Source organism: Podarcis tiliguerta, assembly GCF_965153285.1.
Source record: "Podarcis tiliguerta genome assembly, chromosome: 11".
Taxonomy (NCBI): Eukaryota; Metazoa; Chordata; class Lepidosauria; order Squamata; family Lacertidae; genus Podarcis; species Podarcis tiliguerta.
In genome coordinates, this window is record NC_139544.1 from 27557932 (window position 1) to 27574722 (window position 16791).

The 16791-nt window shown below is 42.1% G+C and overlaps 2 protein-coding genes across 3 annotated transcripts; one reads left to right on the plus strand and one right to left on the minus strand.

Annotated features, from left to right (window-relative positions):
* Positions 1-386: 386 nt before the first annotated feature.
* RFESD (Rieske Fe-S domain containing) lies at positions 387-13860 on the minus strand. 2 transcript variants are annotated; one of them, XM_083404454.1, is made up of 5 exons: positions 13713-13860; positions 10142-10405; positions 8384-8564; positions 8254-8288; positions 387-1017 (listed from the first exon to the last, which is right to left on the minus strand). In XM_083404454.1, exons 3-5 carry the CDS (start codon positions 8559-8561, stop codon positions 748-750), a joined length of 483 nt encoding a protein of 160 aa, XP_083260580.1. In that variant the 5' UTR covers positions 8562-8564; positions 10142-10405; positions 13713-13860; the 3' UTR covers positions 387-747. The 2 variants fall into 2 exon arrangements, with proteins under 2 accessions (XP_083260580.1, XP_083260581.1); XM_083404455.1 differs by lacking the exon at positions 13713-13860 and adding an exon at positions 11879-12005 and having other exon boundaries at positions 10142-10401.
* On the plus strand, positions 2904-7763 carry SPATA9 (spermatogenesis associated 9). Its single transcript, XM_083404373.1, has 5 exons — positions 2904-3223; positions 4001-4089; positions 5047-5274; positions 6419-6514; positions 7483-7763. The coding sequence occupies exons 1-5, from the start codon at positions 3163-3165 to the stop codon at positions 7720-7722; spliced, it is 714 nt and encodes a 237-aa protein (XP_083260499.1). The 5' UTR covers positions 2904-3162; the 3' UTR covers positions 7723-7763.
* Positions 13861-16791: the final 2931 nt, after the last annotated feature.

Genomic DNA, 16791 nt, shown 5'->3' on the forward strand with positions numbered 1-16791 from the left:
CCCCTACCCTCTCTCCCTACAGCCACATAGTGGCATACCTAGTATTCTGCCACAACACACACCAATTGCACTCTTCTCCTTGCCTGTAAAGAAAGGCATGGCAAACTACCAAGAAGTTCAGCTTTTCCAGGATATACCTTCAGCACAGTCAATTTGGCCCAAAAGCAGCCTGTCACTTCCAGAAGATACATGGCTGAGCTGGCCTCTAGCTGAGTTACATTAGGCAGAAGCTGGGCTCCCTCCTGCCTCACTTATGGGCAGATCTATGCACTGCTAAATAACTGCACAGCTGGAACAGCCTTCGGGAATTCTTGCAGGAACCAATATGAACTTTGGCGATCATTTTGAGAAGGATTGGATTAAGCGCGAGAAAAAGAATCAAAGACTCCCAACAATAACAAATCATATTAGCATACAAGCACAACATCTCCAATTATATTGATAACATTGGTACATCATAATACTTTTAAAACATCATTTTATATTCTGGAGGCAAGAGACACTTCTGAAGGCTGGATCAATATAAATCTTCTAACATTTTGATTAGTGGCAAAATTAATCTATTATAAGCACACTATACTATATTCTTCTCAAAGGCACAAATACTTCTCTGATCAACTCCCTTTTTAGAGAGACTGGAGCTCAATTTCATATCATCACTCAGAAGCTGAATGCTCTTTAGACAGCAAGGATAACATTCACATTCGCTGTTATTTTAAAGCCATTTACTATGAAGCACAGAAGATGCTATTTTTTCTTTGGAGGCAGTATAATCCTATTGTGTATGTTAGCATAATGATCAGAATCTATATTGTCATCTGTATCTGAAAGAGTCACATAAACATTTCCGCTGTCCACAGTAACTCTATGAGTCCTCTGTTTTACTCCTTTCGACTGCCATTTGGGTTTCGGAGATGGCTCCCTGGGATTTATTGCTTGATACAATCCTTCACCTGTTGCCAGAGTTATTTTATACTTGTGCCAGGGACAAATAATGCATGGCTGTCCATTGATGTCCTAAACACACAAAGGAAGGAGGGAAGAACAGATGGGAAGGGAAAAATAATAAAATTATTATTATTATTACACTGAACATACCCCACACAAAACCCTTCATACCACTATAATAGGAATACTAGGTTCCTGGTGTTTTTTTTAAAAAAAGCATATAAATGTAACAAAACAAATAAATAAATATATGAAATTTCACAAAACGTGGAAATCTCAAGAGTGCAAACTCCTGGAAAGTCTCCCTTAAAGTTCATTGGAAAATAACTTTAGTACTGGTTCACTCTTAAGGACACCCCCCCCCCTTCTGAGATTGTGTGGCGAGTTCCCGTCCCCATCCCCCAGAGGAAATAAAGACACATGACACAATTATTTAAGGTTAATGGGCTAAATATGGCCACAACTTTATTGGTTACAGGGGATCAGCGGTATTGGCTTAGGCATTGGTCCTAACAGACTATCTGGCTTCAGCCTGTCCGCTTGAAGTCCAGGAAGGGTTAACCACCGGTAGGGGGAGTCCTGCTGATGCACATCAACTAGGAACTCCCCCGGGGTCACTGCTCAGGGGCGTGCCTTAGGCCCTCACCTCCATAGGCTTCGGACAGGGCCATGCCCCCTGATATCCTTTATGGGACTACCCTTCAATATGCGGGGCAGGTGATGGCGCTTCCTCCCCTCTTCCATCTACAAAACAAGGACTCCCCCTACTGGTGGTTAACCCTTCCCAGACTTCAAGCGATCAGGCTTAAGACGGATAGTCGGTTAGGACCAATGCCTAAGCCAATACCACTCATTACCTGTAACCAATAAAGTTGTGGCCAATTTTAGCCCATTAAACTAAATATTTGTGTCATGTGTCTTTATTTCCTCTGGAGGGAGGAGGTAACCTGCCATGCAATGGTGTAATAACAGTTTATTTCACCAGCCATGTGAGGAGGGCACTGCCTGTCTAATATGTCCTAGGAAGAATTGGAACGAAATATATAATTAGTGCCTTTCCACCCAATCTTTTTTTGTCAGTGTAGAAAAAATCATGCAGTTATGTGCAGTAACAGTACAAATATATAAACATCTAAGTTCTATTAAGCTAAATATAACCAACTTTGCTGAGTAGATATGCATAAGTCTGCATTGTCAGTAGCCCAAAGCATACAATTGATAAACAGAAAAATAAATTGTAAAGACTCTCCTCCCCAGAGGGGAGGGGAGTGGTTGTGGGCGGGAGCTCCAACCCCCGCCCACGCAGGGGCGTGAGCCCCTGCCCCTTCCTGCTCACCTGGCCGGCGCCTCACGCCCAGGGCGTTAATTGTATTATCAAATACAATTGATAAACAGAAAAATAAATTGTAATATTAATATACCCACGGCATAGTAGGCCACTAAATTTTCTTAAAGTAAAACTCACACACGTTCCATCCAACATTCACTGTACTCTGTTTTAAAAGTCAAGGGAGGGGACTTTGGAACTTTTCGTTCATTCTGAAACAGAATTCTAAGAAAGTTAGGTTCTGTATAACCCAGAAACCAGAGCATTTTTTTCCACCTTGCTCTTCAGCTTTTATGCTAGTCTATCAAAGACAATAAACTCAAGAAAACAATACAGTGATACCTCCGGTTAAGTACTTAATTCGTTCCAGAGGTCCGTTCTTAACCTGAAACTGTACTTAACCTGAAGCACCACTTTAGCTAATGGGGCCTCCTGCTGCCGCCGCGCCGCCGAAGCCCAATTTCTGTTCTTATCCTGAAGCAAAGTTCTTAACCTGAAGCACTATTTCTGGGTTAGCGGGGTGTGTAACCTGAAGCGTATGTAACCTGAAGCGTACGTAACCCTAGGTACCACTGTACTTGTTAATGTGGTTTCTGTGATGTAAAAAGAAAGCCATTGGGTTTTACCTTATGTTATTTTGGAATGATCATATTTGAAAGTCCTGGCTGTTGAGACTACAGTGATTGGAGGGGGGCTATTTTCTTGTGTACACATGATGTCAGGAGTCAAGGAGGCACTGTGCTTAAGAGGCACATTGTGTTCTCATAAAGGTTTATTGCCTTGGAGGTGGAGATACAGACATGTATGACGTATTGTCATACATATATGGCATAAGACCAGATTAGGCTAAATTCAGGAACTGTAGATAAGACACCAGGGCATGCAGGATGTCTTTCAGGCCAATTGGCTGGATATGTGGGCAGCTGGTCAACAAATTTGCTGGACAAGGTATGAGCTACTCTGTGTCTGAGTCTTGAATCCCCAAATGGAAATGAGTTCTCAAATCCTGGATTCTGGGAACACTGCCTTCTCTACACCTCTGTACTTGATTTTCTTTTTTTAAGTCAGTTTCTACCAGATAAGCCAGGGGTAAGGAACCTCATTTCTGGGGGCCAAATATGGCCCTCAATGCCTCTCTGGCCTGTGGAATTTCCCCCAGGCCACACCCCTTCTGCACCAGCCATGGCCCTCATCACTAGCCCTATTCCACACATACATGTTTTTGCCTAGTGGGAATGCCTTGGGTCCCACCTAACACCAGCATGTGGCCCTTGAAACGTTGGCCAGAAGGAAAGGCGGCCCTCGGTCTGGAAAAGGTTCCCCAACCCTGAGATACACATGCACCTGTGCTGTGCCTGCATCGTATGCCTGGTTAAATACTGGAGAAAACTCATAGAATATGTTCCTGCTTCCTTCCCATCCACTTCTGCCATCCAGAAGTTTCAGAAGGCAGCAGGGCTCACTGGCTTATTCCCGAGTCATAATAAATGCAGGAGGTGAAGTGGGCTGGCATTTCAGATCCCAAAATTGGTTTCAGGCTCAATTGAACAGAATTCTGCTAATTTAGATCAGCCAGCAGTTGGCTGGACAGCAACCATAGTTTTTCGTTCTGATGCCACAGACTTGCTCCAACCTGAATATTTCATGTCTGAACAATGCTTACACGATAAGTATAATTTTGAAGACAGGCGCTTCATTCTTTTTGACTACCGTTTTTCAATTCAGCCCAGATAATACAGAGACTCTTCTTGGAAATTATAGATGAGATTAGGGATGAATTCCCCAATTTACTGAGACTGACAAGCTCAAACCAGGTAATGTTTCTGAGCTAATACTAATACTGTTTCACTATTATTTGAAAATTAAGTTCATTTATACAATAGTCTGTTAAAGACTGCATTTGCTACAAACTCAGCAAAGTTTCAGCTTAATGTTTTACTTATACACAAAGTTAGAAAAAGAATTAATATATTCAGGGGAGACACGTTTTGGCATAGCATACCTCCAGAAAGCTGCTCCACAGATATATATATATATATAATTTTTATCCAGAGATGATAAAAATGATATTATTACTAAATCCCCAAAATAAGCATACCCGTGTGTGCATCTATTGAGTTTTGGCTAATTTATCCAAGTAAGCAAGGTTAAACTAATGTTTCTAAAGCAGTCTAAAGATCTATGGCATACAATGTTCTTTAGTAAAGAGCCCAAGGGTAGTAATGCTAATTTCCCCCCTACTGGTGTTTCTGTGAATAATTGTCTAAAATAAATGTCAACTTGGTGCATTTGCTGGAATGTTGGACTAGGGGGGACCAGGGTTCAAATTCCCACTCAGCCATGAAGTCACTGGATGACAGCCCAGTCACTGTCTCTCAGCCTAACCTCCTCCACAGGGTTGTGGGGAGGGAGAGATCCATTTATGCTATTTTGAGCTCCTTGGATTAAAAGTGAGATATTAATATAATAAATGAATGAATGCCAGGGTCAGATCTCATCATATATTCATTGTCCCCAATGGCAAACTATTACTACATCAGCAATAGGGCCCAGTGTGGGAATGTTGAGGATAGTAGGAGAGAATATATTGATTAAATATTATCCTTCCTCACTCATGCTAGTGAGCTAGTAGCAGAGCACATTCCCTTGTACATTGCAGGAAGCTAGCTGATGCATCAAACCGGCTTTCTCTGTTCTAGGCCTTTCCCCCCACAAAGTACCGTAATTTGACTATTTTTTTCTCTCCCTCCTTGTATTGACTTATATTTCAGGACGGCAATCGCACTGTTCAGGAGTCTAGGTCTGTTGTGGCGAGAGTGTTCTCTTCCGCTCATGCGGTAATGATTAGGCATGGGCTAGCTCATCTCTCCCGCTCTTCAAAATCAATTGCAAAATTTGTGCAGCCACACCTCATTCAAAAATTGGCAGGGCTGCATAGGCTATCACATTGTCTCTTGCAGAAACTGAATGCTCCCAAACAACCTCTTTATAAATTGAAGGTAGGCAATGGGTGTGACTGCTCCATCTCATATTTTCTTTTCTTTTTTTAAAAAAAATATTTTTATTAGGAATTTCAACATAACCATCTCATATGTTCTAAGTGAGTTCTAAGTGAGTGTGTGAGGGATTTTCCTCAGCACCACAACAGAGGATGAGAAGGTAAAATTTCCTCCTCCATGCCATCTTGAGATTCTCATAATTATAAGCCTTATCAGCTGATGCTATTTGCTCTAAAAATGTTGGGTGCAAAGACCTTTTTTTAAGACATTCACATACAGTTTGATCTTCCTTGTGCAGACAAGGATTCAGTATGAGATAAGATTCAGTATGGCAGCTTCCAATGTTCCAGTGATAGCATATTACAGCACAAACAAACAAAAAGGAATCTTGTGGCAGACTAATAGATATATTGTGGTACAGGCTTGTGGATTAGAGACTAGTGCTTTGTGCATATTTGCTAGAAACTAAGTCCCACTGAGTTCAAAAGTTTACTCCCATGTCAATATGCTTAGGCTTGTAGCCTTATGTTCTATTGAAATCAATGGGAACTATTTCCATGAAATATGTTTAGGATTTACATAATGACCTGTCAATTTGTAAACCTGATCTTCCCCAATAATTTGTCTGGGGCGGCAGTGATAGTGTGTGGGCGCACAGAGAGTTAATAAGCCACATCAGGAACTCTGCATGGAAATATTTAGGAACTGTCTAGCATGTGAACATTAGATTGTTATCCATGTTGAGCTTTATGTCCCATTGATTTAAATAAGGAAGATATAAGCAAGTTCTTAACTCTCCCGTTCAAACCAAAGGAACTTAAAAGTGCTAAACTTTGAAAGGATCATGTATACCAAACTGCAATATGGCAGAATGAATCCCTTGACAATGAATCCCAGCTTGGTGTAGTGGTTAAGAGCGGTGGACTCGTAATCTGGTGAACTGGGTTCACTTCCCTGCTCCTCCACATGCAGCTGCCGGGTGACCTTGGGCTAGTCATACTTCTTTGAAGACTTTAAGCCTCACTCACCTCACAGAGTGTTTGTTGTGGGGGATGAAGGGAAAGGAGATTGTTAGCCGCTTTGAGACTCCTTAAGGGGAGTGAAAGGCAGGATATCAAGTCCAAACTCTTCTTCTTCTCTACAGGAAAAATCCATGTTCGTTTATGATGTCCTTTCCTATCCAACGAAGACCGCCCTCACTGGTGTAATGAGCATTTCTTATGCAGCACTAATTTATTTGGTAGGTTCATAAATACTGTTCTTTCTGATCCTTCTTGTTTCGTGCTTCCCCTTCCCTTCAGCAAAGAATTGAAGCCATGCATTATTCTTCAATTACCTGTGCACCTTTTTAGTGCACATTCCCAATGCCCAGCTGTAGCTGGCTTGCTAGCTGTGACCTTTCCTCGACCAGCATTGCCTACCTACATTAGCATATATACGGGTAACCTGTAATTTAGGCTGTTGCTATTGCACTCTGCAATGGGCAGCTATTCAAGACAGTCCAGAAATGGCCACTGGCACTAAAGCAGGATCAAGGGTCACTCATCCTTAAACCTCAAGAGGATGATCATGCAACTGTCAATATGCCAGCATTTATTAAAAGTGTTCATGAGAACAAGTGTTGACCACATGCAGCATTCCTTGATGGGATGGTTCAAGGGGTAGGACAACACACACACATATACACACAGCATTTTAGACTGAAACCAGTCCGGAAATTTTCAAAGTGTGATCTGCTCACCTCATCCCCATCATGATTCTATCCTTTCCCCCAGGCATTTGACGTACAGCGGTACCTCGGAAGTCAAATGGAATCCGTTCCGGAAGCCCGTTCGACTTCCAAAACGTTCGGAAACCAAGGCACGGTTTCCGATTGGCTGTAGGAAGCTTCTGCAGCCAATCAGAAGCCGCGTTGGACGTTCGGGTTCCAAAAAACATTCGCAAACTGGAACACTCACTCCCAGGTTTGCATTGTTTGGGAGCCAACACATTTGACTCGCAAGGCGTTCACGAACCAAGGTACGACTGTATTGGTACAAGTAATGCATCCTAACCAAGTACGTATTTGAGTACGTTAGGAAGTAATGCATCCTAACCAAGTACGGCTATACTGCAAAACTGTATCTCTTAAAGTTAGGCAGAAATGCAGAGGATTCCAAACCTTTTCGTTTCTTTATGCTTAAAAATGTACCTCTTATGTGTATACAGGCAGTCTCCATTAATAAAGCACTGGGAAGAATTAAAAGCATAACTGAAACAAAAAAGAGCTCAAGGGAAAGCAGCAGCGATGGTCTCGATGCAGATGGATTTCCCAGACTCAAGGAAATGGCAAACGACTCTGCAACTTCCTCCACACACCAAGTATCTTCAGAGTTGACTATTAAGGAATCATCAAGCAGGGGAAGCATCCAAACACTACTTTTGGCAATAGATAAAGAAAATGAATAACAATGCTCCCTTGTACCCGATAAAGGTAAAGGCACCCCTGACCCTCAGATGTCACTTTTGTTTCTTGGACGTGCCTTTTTAAATTCAGAACTATCGCTCTCTAAATAAAAAGGCAGTATCACTCTTTTTTTCGGTTGGCAGTGCTGACGTGAGGATAGAGAGGCCTGTACAGTAGTACCTCTGGTTAAGAACTTAATTTGTTCTGGAGGTCTGTTGTTAACCTCAAACTGTTCTTAACCTGAAGCCCCACTTTAGCTAATGGGGCCTCCCTCTGCCACTGTGCTGCCGAAGCAGGATTTCTGTTCTCATCCTGAAGCAAAGTTCTTAACCCGAGGTACTATTTCTGGGTTAGCGGAGTCTGTAACCTGAAGCGTATGTAACCTGAGGTACCACTGTACACATGTTCCATGGGGCCTCTTTTAAAAGACTCACCCTGTATATGCACAGTAGTACTGCATTACTGTCTCATTATGTTAATAGGATTCTTATTTATCAGAAGGTTCTGAATGAGGAAGTACTGTATTTGCATACCTCTATATCTCCTTCATGTAAGGGACCTCCTGTATCTGTTAAAAGAACAGAATACAAAATTAGAGCAGAGGCTCAAACTAGCTAACGTTTAAAGCTGTTCCAAAAACACTATCTTCGGAAAAATTCTTACGGTAACAGCGGCAATCCAGAGCATAAAACCTTCCGTCGTGATAGAAAACAACAACTTCTCTGTCATGGATGACCACTGTTGTCCTCCGTAGTTTTTTAATATCATCTTCTCTGCCAACACAAACTGGACTTCTGTCTTCCTTCTTTTTAGACGTTTCAACAGAGCTGTCCTCATTCATATTCTGAAAGCAAGAGAAAATGCACTATATTACTTAATATGACTGTCAGAAATAACCATGTTGAGGAAAGAAAATCACTACCATTACTGGCCCCCATTTATAGCTGAACAGTAGGCTGGTGCACAAAGAACTTTAACTGCAAACAAACAATATACAGTGGTACCTCAGTTTACGAACTTAATCCGTTCCGGAAGTCTGTTCTTAAACCGAAACTGTTCTTAAACCGAGGCGTGCTTTCCCTAGTGAGGCCTCTGGCTGCCAGTGCCCTTCCACCATTCGGCTTCTGTTCTTAGACCAAGGTAAAGTTTGCAAACTGGAACACTACTTCCGGTTTTGTGGAGTTCGTAAACCGAATAGTTCATAAACAGGGCTGTTCTTAAACTGAGGTACCACTGTATTTATTTTATGTGGAACAAATGGTATCCTCCTATTTCAAGTATGATATGGAAAGGGTGAATAAAAATAAAACAGGAGTAGTACATCCTGTTCGGCATTTGAAAACCTTTCTGAAATTTACTGTAGACTACGCATTTTAAAAAGAGGGATTCATCCATTCATGTGTGTGGCAATCTATTCTGTGAACTGGACGATTTTCACCCTATCTTTTATCCACATATGGTGGTGTGAAATTTGTAAAGGTTATCTGATCTATGTGGCAAGCTGTTGAATGCAAATGGCTTATCCTGTAAGGACAGCGTCACAAGGATCAACTCTTTAAAAGTCCTCATCTGGTGGCCAGTATATTGAAACAAGTAGCCCTTGTTCATGGCACCAACATAGCAACAACTTTCCACAGCAATAGCAGAATGTTAATCAAAAGCTAAAGTAAAGGTTGGAGGTTTTGTGTGTATGAACATTTTTCTTTTCTGAAATGCTGTCCGTTTTCATTCTGTGACAACAGGGTATTATTTGTTCAAAGGTATGCAAAAACCTTGATTTTACAACTTGTCACAAGTTCTTCTGAGGATGCAGGGCAGCCAAAAACTAAGATATAAAGCATATAGGACAACCTGAACTGGAGGAAAAAAATCACATTCATTTTGCCATCAGTGACAGCTGTTAATTTTGTTGTATAATACACAGTTCTTGGGTTGTTTTTTTAAAAAACATTGCACAAAAATGTGTTTTGAGAGCCAGAACAGATAAAGTGTTTAATGATTTTCTGAGTGCTTAAAGCTGCAATCTAAGAGACAGCGGAGTAAATTGCATAACTGTCAGATCTGCAGTCACTGTGTCTCGTCTTCGGTCTTAGCTTATAATACTTTCCAGCTTTCCAAACCAACACTAAATGAGCCCCAGTGAGTTCAATGTAAATTCACTGCATTAGGCATGCATAGAATTGTAGAATAAGATAAAAGGAAATACTTAGCAGCACAAGATGAAAGAATACATATAATTACAGGCAATATCTTAAACTTTCGCAATGGAAGACGTTGTACAAAATAGTTCAAAACACTACATATGAAAGCGAGAAAACAAGATACTTTCTGAATCTACTTTAATTATATTTCACAATCAGAAAGACCTTTAAATGAAAAGTCAGAGGCACTGCATTTAAAAACTATTGTTAAGAATGGTACCTGTGTGGAAAGTGGCAGATTCACATTCCCAGGGAAATCTGAATGGTGATCCTCTAAGACAGTAGTGCGGCAAACAACACAGAAGTTATATTGTCACAGAAATATAGAAGGAAGATTGTAAGAGGTGGGTGAAAGTTCTGAATCATCAGCTTCCAAAGGTCATATCCACCACGTATGCCTTTATACAGAGAAGTTCTTTACTGGGAAAGATGTTTTCGTAGAGCCTTCACACAGTGACGTGACTTGGGAGAAGATGCATCCTGCCTGAGCAGATAGGAAAGTTAAGAACCAGGCTGCACTGAATTGATAAGGACGTTTTAGATAATCACTTGTTCACCTTAAAAGTAACCCCTAACCTAAAGCAACTAGATCTTTTAGAGTACTGTAATGAAACTTTATTACGGCGCATGACCAAAGTCTGCAATTTTATCATGACAAGTTGTTTGTTGTTTACTGTCGTAACAACATGTATCTTCTGTACCATGAAAAATAAATAAAAACATGTTTTTTAAAATAAAGAAGTAGCCCCAAACCTGCCTCCTCCAGGAACGCTGGATCGCAATGATGAAAATATTACTCATGTCTCAGGCTTAACAACAACAACAACAACAACAATGTATTATTACGGTCAGAGACCAGCTTGTGAAACATAAATGGGACTGCCATCCCAAATAAGAATTATTTATTTGTACCCCGCCCACCTGACTGGGTTTCCCCAGCCACTCGGGCAGCTACTGTTGCCCATGATCAAGGGTGAATTTCCACACCCCCCCCCCCCAGTGCTTTATTTTTCTGATAAAACATCCTGTTTCCTAAATTCATTTGTAACAATGAATAGTTAAAGGTAAAGGGATCCCTGACCATTAGGTCCAGTCGTGACCGACTCTGGGGTTGCGGCGCTCATCTCGCTTTAGTGGCCAAGGGAGCCGGCGTACAGCTTCCGGGTCATGTGGCCAGCATGACTAAGCCGCTTCTGGTGAACCAGAGCAGCGCACAGAACCAGATCCCTTTACCTTTACCTATTCATTGTTACTAATGAATACCTATTTATCTACTTGCACGTTGACGTGCTTTCGAACTGCTAGGTTGGCAGGAGCAGGGGCTGAGCAACGGGAGCTCACCCCATCGCGGGGATTCGAAATGCTGACCTTCTGATTGGCAAGTCCTAGGTGGTTTAACCCACAGCGGCACCCGCGTCCCTAACAATGAATAGAGGCCAACTATAAATCCAATACTAGACAAGTGTGCCAGTCTTGTACAAGTCAAAGTGGTGTATAAACAGTACAACTGAACTTTGTTTGAGAACTCACTCTCAGACAAACATGCATATATAGGATCAGGCTGCAAAAGGCCTCCATTCATTCCAGCGAAACAATACTGCCCCAAGCAACATCAGAACCCCACATCTTTTGCAGACATAATCCCAGTGAGATGAATGGGCTTCGTGCTATCACAGAAGTTTTAGAATATTTAATCTATGCAATTCCCAGCACACCGATACAATCCTTATTCAGCCACAAGCAAGTGGAATCTGATTGCTCATACAGGTGTGTAGCAGTAGTGTAGCCGACACTCATAGCAGTGTCTGTGTAAATTGGCCATAAAAACTCTCAGTACGGAGAGAGTGTAAAAGGATTTCAGCTGCAATGGGAGAAGGCCAGCTGTGGACACTCGCCAATGTCTATAGCAAATTCGATTAACTTGTGTTTCCCAGCTTTCATTCTTCCTGTGACTCACCCTTCCTACTGCCAAGCAAACTCTTAGCTGGGAACACTCTTGAGATTTGTGATGAACAAGGAAAGAACTGCCTGGAAGTAAACATACTGGCACAGCATCCACAGCAGCATTGTACTCAGAATACAGAAATGTGAAGGGGGAGGGGAGAGAACCACCTAGTAGTGGCTGAAGTTGCCAACTCCACTGTGATGCAAAGACAATCCTTACTGTATGTTAATAACTAGATCTTACCCCTCTCTGGGGCAACCCCCTGAAAGAAAATGGGTTCTTCTCACTTGCACATCTTCAGTATGCACATTTTTAAAAGCTGTTCTCTGCCTAATATCTAACTTTAACTTAAAATAAGCCAGATGGCTTAGAAGCCAAAAATCATGCAAGTGTGGTTTATTACATACTTATTAAAATGTAAAAAAAATAAAAAACACCACATGTGGGATTTATATAATGTGAAACACACAAGAATCCTTCCCAATTTATAAAGCTTTCGAGAAATCTATCGCATAAGATAGGAAGTGGGGAGGAGTATTCAGTTGCCACTGAAATCATATAAAGCTTAAAACATACATTGTGATAATCACAGCATTGTAGAATTGGGAGGTCATCTATTTCAACCCCCTGCAATGCAGGAATCTTTTGCCCAACGTGAGACTCAAACCCAAGACCCTGAGATTAGGAGTCAAATGCTCTACCAACTGAGCTATAATAATATAATGGGCACAATTATTTTTTTAAAAAAATCAAGTCAAGTCAAGTAACTTAGAAAAATATATCATGGCCATAATCCAGTCTCTCATTAGATCATCTTCACCCACTCCTGTGTGTGCTGTTTTGGGGTGAGGAGCTGTCCTTCTAATCTAATCACTTCCCCTTCTTTCTGGCAGCATTCCTACAAGCAGACAGCTGTGGGCAGCTAACAGCATTCATGAAGTACAGCCTGGATGGGGCTCTATGATATCCTATGCGAGTCATACTCACGGTCATTTGTATCCTGTGTTACTCAAGAGTAGACCACTGGAATTAATGGGCATTATGACAGAGGATTCACTGCCTCCTGCTGTTTTTGCAGTACATTGTTAGAGTAATTGGCTAGAGTGGTTATATAGCTATAACTGAGCCACAACTTTGCTGTACTGTAAATTACAAGTGTCTAACAGGAGTAGCTCATAGAGAATGCCCATTTTTTGAAACGTGAGCGGAGAAACCTGAGACCCTTTATCGATTTAGTTTAGCTCCTCACGGCAAATGTGAATATAAAATTTCACCCATGCTACACAGCACTCTTAACAATCAAACTGCAGAAATCTACCAGGTTAAACGCACTGTTTAAAATATCCCTGCTTCTTTGAATAGGTATCAGTTTTCAAAGAATATCACGACTGCAAGATGTAGCGCGTGTGTAAACGGGAGTTACACAAATACATTATTTGAAAGGCGTGCGGCGGATCCACACGCCACGGAGTGATTTATTTCCATTTATACTTCCATTTACAGCTTCGGAGCCAGGCGTTCTCCTCCCTCCGTACCCAATTTGGCCGCAAAGCTCAGAAAAACGTCGGCAATTAAAGACAATATAGCACTGATAACAACAACCGCTAGGCGGCGATCGACACAAAAAGTCTTCAAGCAGCGTAGCCTTGTCTTAGTAGGCAAGTGCATGAGCTTTATCTGCAAGCTCAGACTGCAATACCCAGCAGCCACCGCGCTCCCTGAGACTACAACTCCCGAAGGTCCTTGCGCTGTCACCCCTCACCCCCCCCGTCTCCCTTCCTCTCGCGCGTGTTATGTGGGCTTAAGAGGGAGGTGGAAGGGAAGTGGCGTCTTGACGTCTACAAACCTGATTAATGTGGCCTAACGCTGCAGTAGCAACTGGAGGGCGAGACCCACGAGTGAAGCGCCACCGCAAATCGCTAACTGAGGAACCGTTTTTGCTTCTCCGCGGCGTCACGCCATTAAAACGCGAAGGAAGACGCGAAGGAAGAGACGCTATTGGACGGCGAGGTGTCACGTGGTAGCGGCTGCTGCCCCTTTCCTAGATCTAGAACGCACCCCTAAATTCACGCTGGAGGAAAGAGCAGTCCATTCCCACTGAGCGGAACGTACTTCTGGGTTAATATGCGAAGAGCTGCGCTGTTAGGAAAGTCAGAAAAGCGTTGGGGGAAAATAGACACCATATGGTAATACAGTCATTAGCCACCTGTACGTACAAACACACAGAGTGCAATGAGGTCCTAAGCAAACTTTAGAAGTACTCCAGAACTCTTCATCACACTCAGTGCTGGATTTACAGATAAGCTAAACAAGCTATAGCTTAAGGGCCCCACTCCCTTGGGGGCCCCCAAAAAATGTAAAGAGGGGGAAAACTGGATGTACATTTCCGAAATATCAGATAAAAAAACAAATAAAATAAAACCTACGTAAATTACCATATAGCATATATACAACACAAAAAACAGCGACAATTTGTTGTTGACAAAGGACAGCTGGACATATAAAGGGCCCCATTACCTTCAGCAGCTTAAGGCCTCATCAAACCTAAATCCAGCCCTGATCACACTTGAGGAGCAGCACAACGGATGGAGGGCATGGGCATAGCAAGGGACAGGAAACAACTCCCCCAAACCAACAATCAAGTAGAAATAATTAGAATGTTTGAAATTGAAATGCTCACTGAGGTCACTTGGATGATGCTGTGGTGCATTCTAGCAATGCAACTGGCAACCCGACTGAGGGATAGCGCTAGACAGAGGATGGTGACAGGTGAGTGTCCTGCCCCCCCCCCATATATCCTGGCTGCGCCCATAGGTGGAGGAGTGGGTAGAAGAGGGGTTGCATCCCCTCCTCCGCAATCATGTGGTGGTTGGGGCCAGAGGCAAAAGTGGGCAGAGCAACAGAGGTAACTCTTTAACTTTGTACAGTTGTCTACAGTGCGGCCACATAAAAGCCAGATGTCTCTACACACCTGCACATATCTCTCCATCCAGGCAAGCAAGAGGCATTGCCACAATTTAAGAACATGTTTCAGACATGCCCAAAGCACTAGACAAGGGTACAGAGCACAGCTGGTGGGGATGGATGTGACCTGAGGACATGGGCTGTTGCCTGGGGAGGGTCCATAGGACCGGGCAGAGAGGTCTGAAGGACTGGGCCACTGGTTCCACAGCACTATAGTAGCCATTATGGCTAGAAGCCATTGAGTTCAGATGGAATCAGACTTTTGCCTTACAATCCAAACTCACTGATTACAAGTCGGCTTCACTGATTTCAGGCTCAACCTATATCACTGTTTTGAGGGTCAAAAATGAAATAGTAATATAAAAAAGTTGCCAAAAAATGAACAGGAAAAAGTAGTAGCAAATTTTAAAATAACACAAGCAGCATTTTTATTGTTGTTTAAACAAAAAGGAGTATTTCTAAATCTTCATTTTTGGATAATTTTCTTTATTTGAAGATGAAAACCTTGGATGCTTTTCTACCATTTCTGATTCATTTCTGATGGGGGCGTACTTATAAAGAAGTACCATCTGGTAGAAATCATATTAGAAATGCCTTGGTGTAGGAGAAAGATTTATCCTTTGCAATAAAAATACAAGTACATTCATGCGGTATTAATCTGTGGCCAACCTTTCTGCGGCAATTCTTTATAATGAAAAGATGCAGAAAAAAATTATTGTAAATCATAGCACAATAACAAATATGCCTTCCAACAGGATACAACTTTCCAAACTATCATGGCAAAGAATCACTTTTGGTTGAACAGGATTTGTAAACAGCTTTAGCTGTGTATGTGTGTATGGGTTGTTTTAATTAATAAAAAAATACCACATAACACAATGACAGTCAGCCTCTTTGTGTCCCCCCTCCCAAGTGATTGAGCTACTCTCCCCAAGGACCTCTGAAAAGTCACCTGATCATTTAGGCTTTTTGTTGTTGTTGTTCTTTAGGATTTAAAAAAAAAAATTCAGGGGGAAGGTAACTGTGTTTGGCTACACAAGAAAAAACACATTTATATTCCATCTTTCTTTCACCATGGAACTTAAGCCAGAATACACAGGCATTCAGGACTGAGCAGACTCAGATCTGCTTAGTCTGAGCAAGGTGGCAGCACCTTAAAAAACATGTTTCCTGTTTGATGAAGAGGGCTCTAGTTTACAAATATCTATGCCTCAATACACTTGTCAGCTGTTAATGTGCCACAAATTGTGGATCTGCATCTTAGTTAGTTCATTTGTTCCTATTCTCCAAGGGAAGAATGGAGAAGACCTTTTGCTGGTCTCATTTCCCCTTTCTACCAAGTTGGGCCCCTTCATGGATCACTGCCTTGCCGTGGCGAAAGGGCTTGAATAACTCAGAGAAGCTATGAACTATGCCGTGCAGGGCACCCAAGATGGACAGATCATGACTATGCAAAAGCCTTTGGCTGTGTCGACCACAGCAAACTATGGCAAGTCCTTAAAGAAATGGGAGTGCCTGATCACCTCATCTGTCTCCTGAGAAATCTCTATGTGGGACAAGAAGCTACAGTTAGAACTGGATATGGAACAACTGATTGGTTAAAAATTGGGAAAGGAGTATGACAAGGCTGTATATTGTCTCCCTGCTTATTTAACTTATATGCAGAATTCATCATGCGAAAGGCTGGGCTTGATGAATCCCTAGCCGGAATTAAGATTGCCAGAAGAAATATCAACAACCTCAGATATGCAGATGACACAACATTGATGGCAGAAAGTGAGGAGGAATTAAAGAACCTTTTAATGAGGGTGAAAGAGGAGAGCGCAAAATATGGTTTGAAGCTCAACATCAAAAAAACGAAGATCACGGCCACTGGTCCCATCACCTCCTGGCAAATAGAAGGGGAAGAAATGGAGGCAGTGAGAGATTTTACTTTCTTGGGCTCCATGATCACTGCAGAT

What these genes read in the sequence shown, in the direction of transcription:
- RFESD (XM_083404454.1), bottom strand. Translation starts at nt 8,561, where the DNA reads ATGAATGAGGACAGCTCTGTTGAAACGTCTAAAAAGAAGGAAGACAGA. An exon ending in TCTGGATTGCCGCTGTTACC is followed by an intron (nt 8,289 to 8,383) that starts GTAAGAATTTTT and finishes TTCTTTTAACAG; the next exon opens with ATACAGGAGGTCCCTTACAT. An exon ending in TACATGAAGGAGATATAGAG is followed by an intron (nt 1,018 to 8,253) that starts GTATGCAAATAC and finishes TTGTGTGTTTAG; the next exon opens with GACATCAATGGACAGCCATG.
- SPATA9 (XM_083404373.1), top strand. Translation starts at nt 3,163, where the DNA reads ATGTCTTTCAGGCCAATTGGCTGGATATGTGGGCAGCTGGTCAACAAA. An exon ending in CAACAAATTTGCTGGACAAG is followed by an intron (nt 3,224 to 4,000) that starts GTATGAGCTACT and finishes TTTTCAATTCAG; the next exon opens with CCCAGATAATACAGAGACTC. An exon ending in GACTGACAAGCTCAAACCAG is followed by an intron (nt 4,090 to 5,046) that starts GTAATGTTTCTG and finishes CTTATATTTCAG; the next exon opens with GACGGCAATCGCACTGTTCA.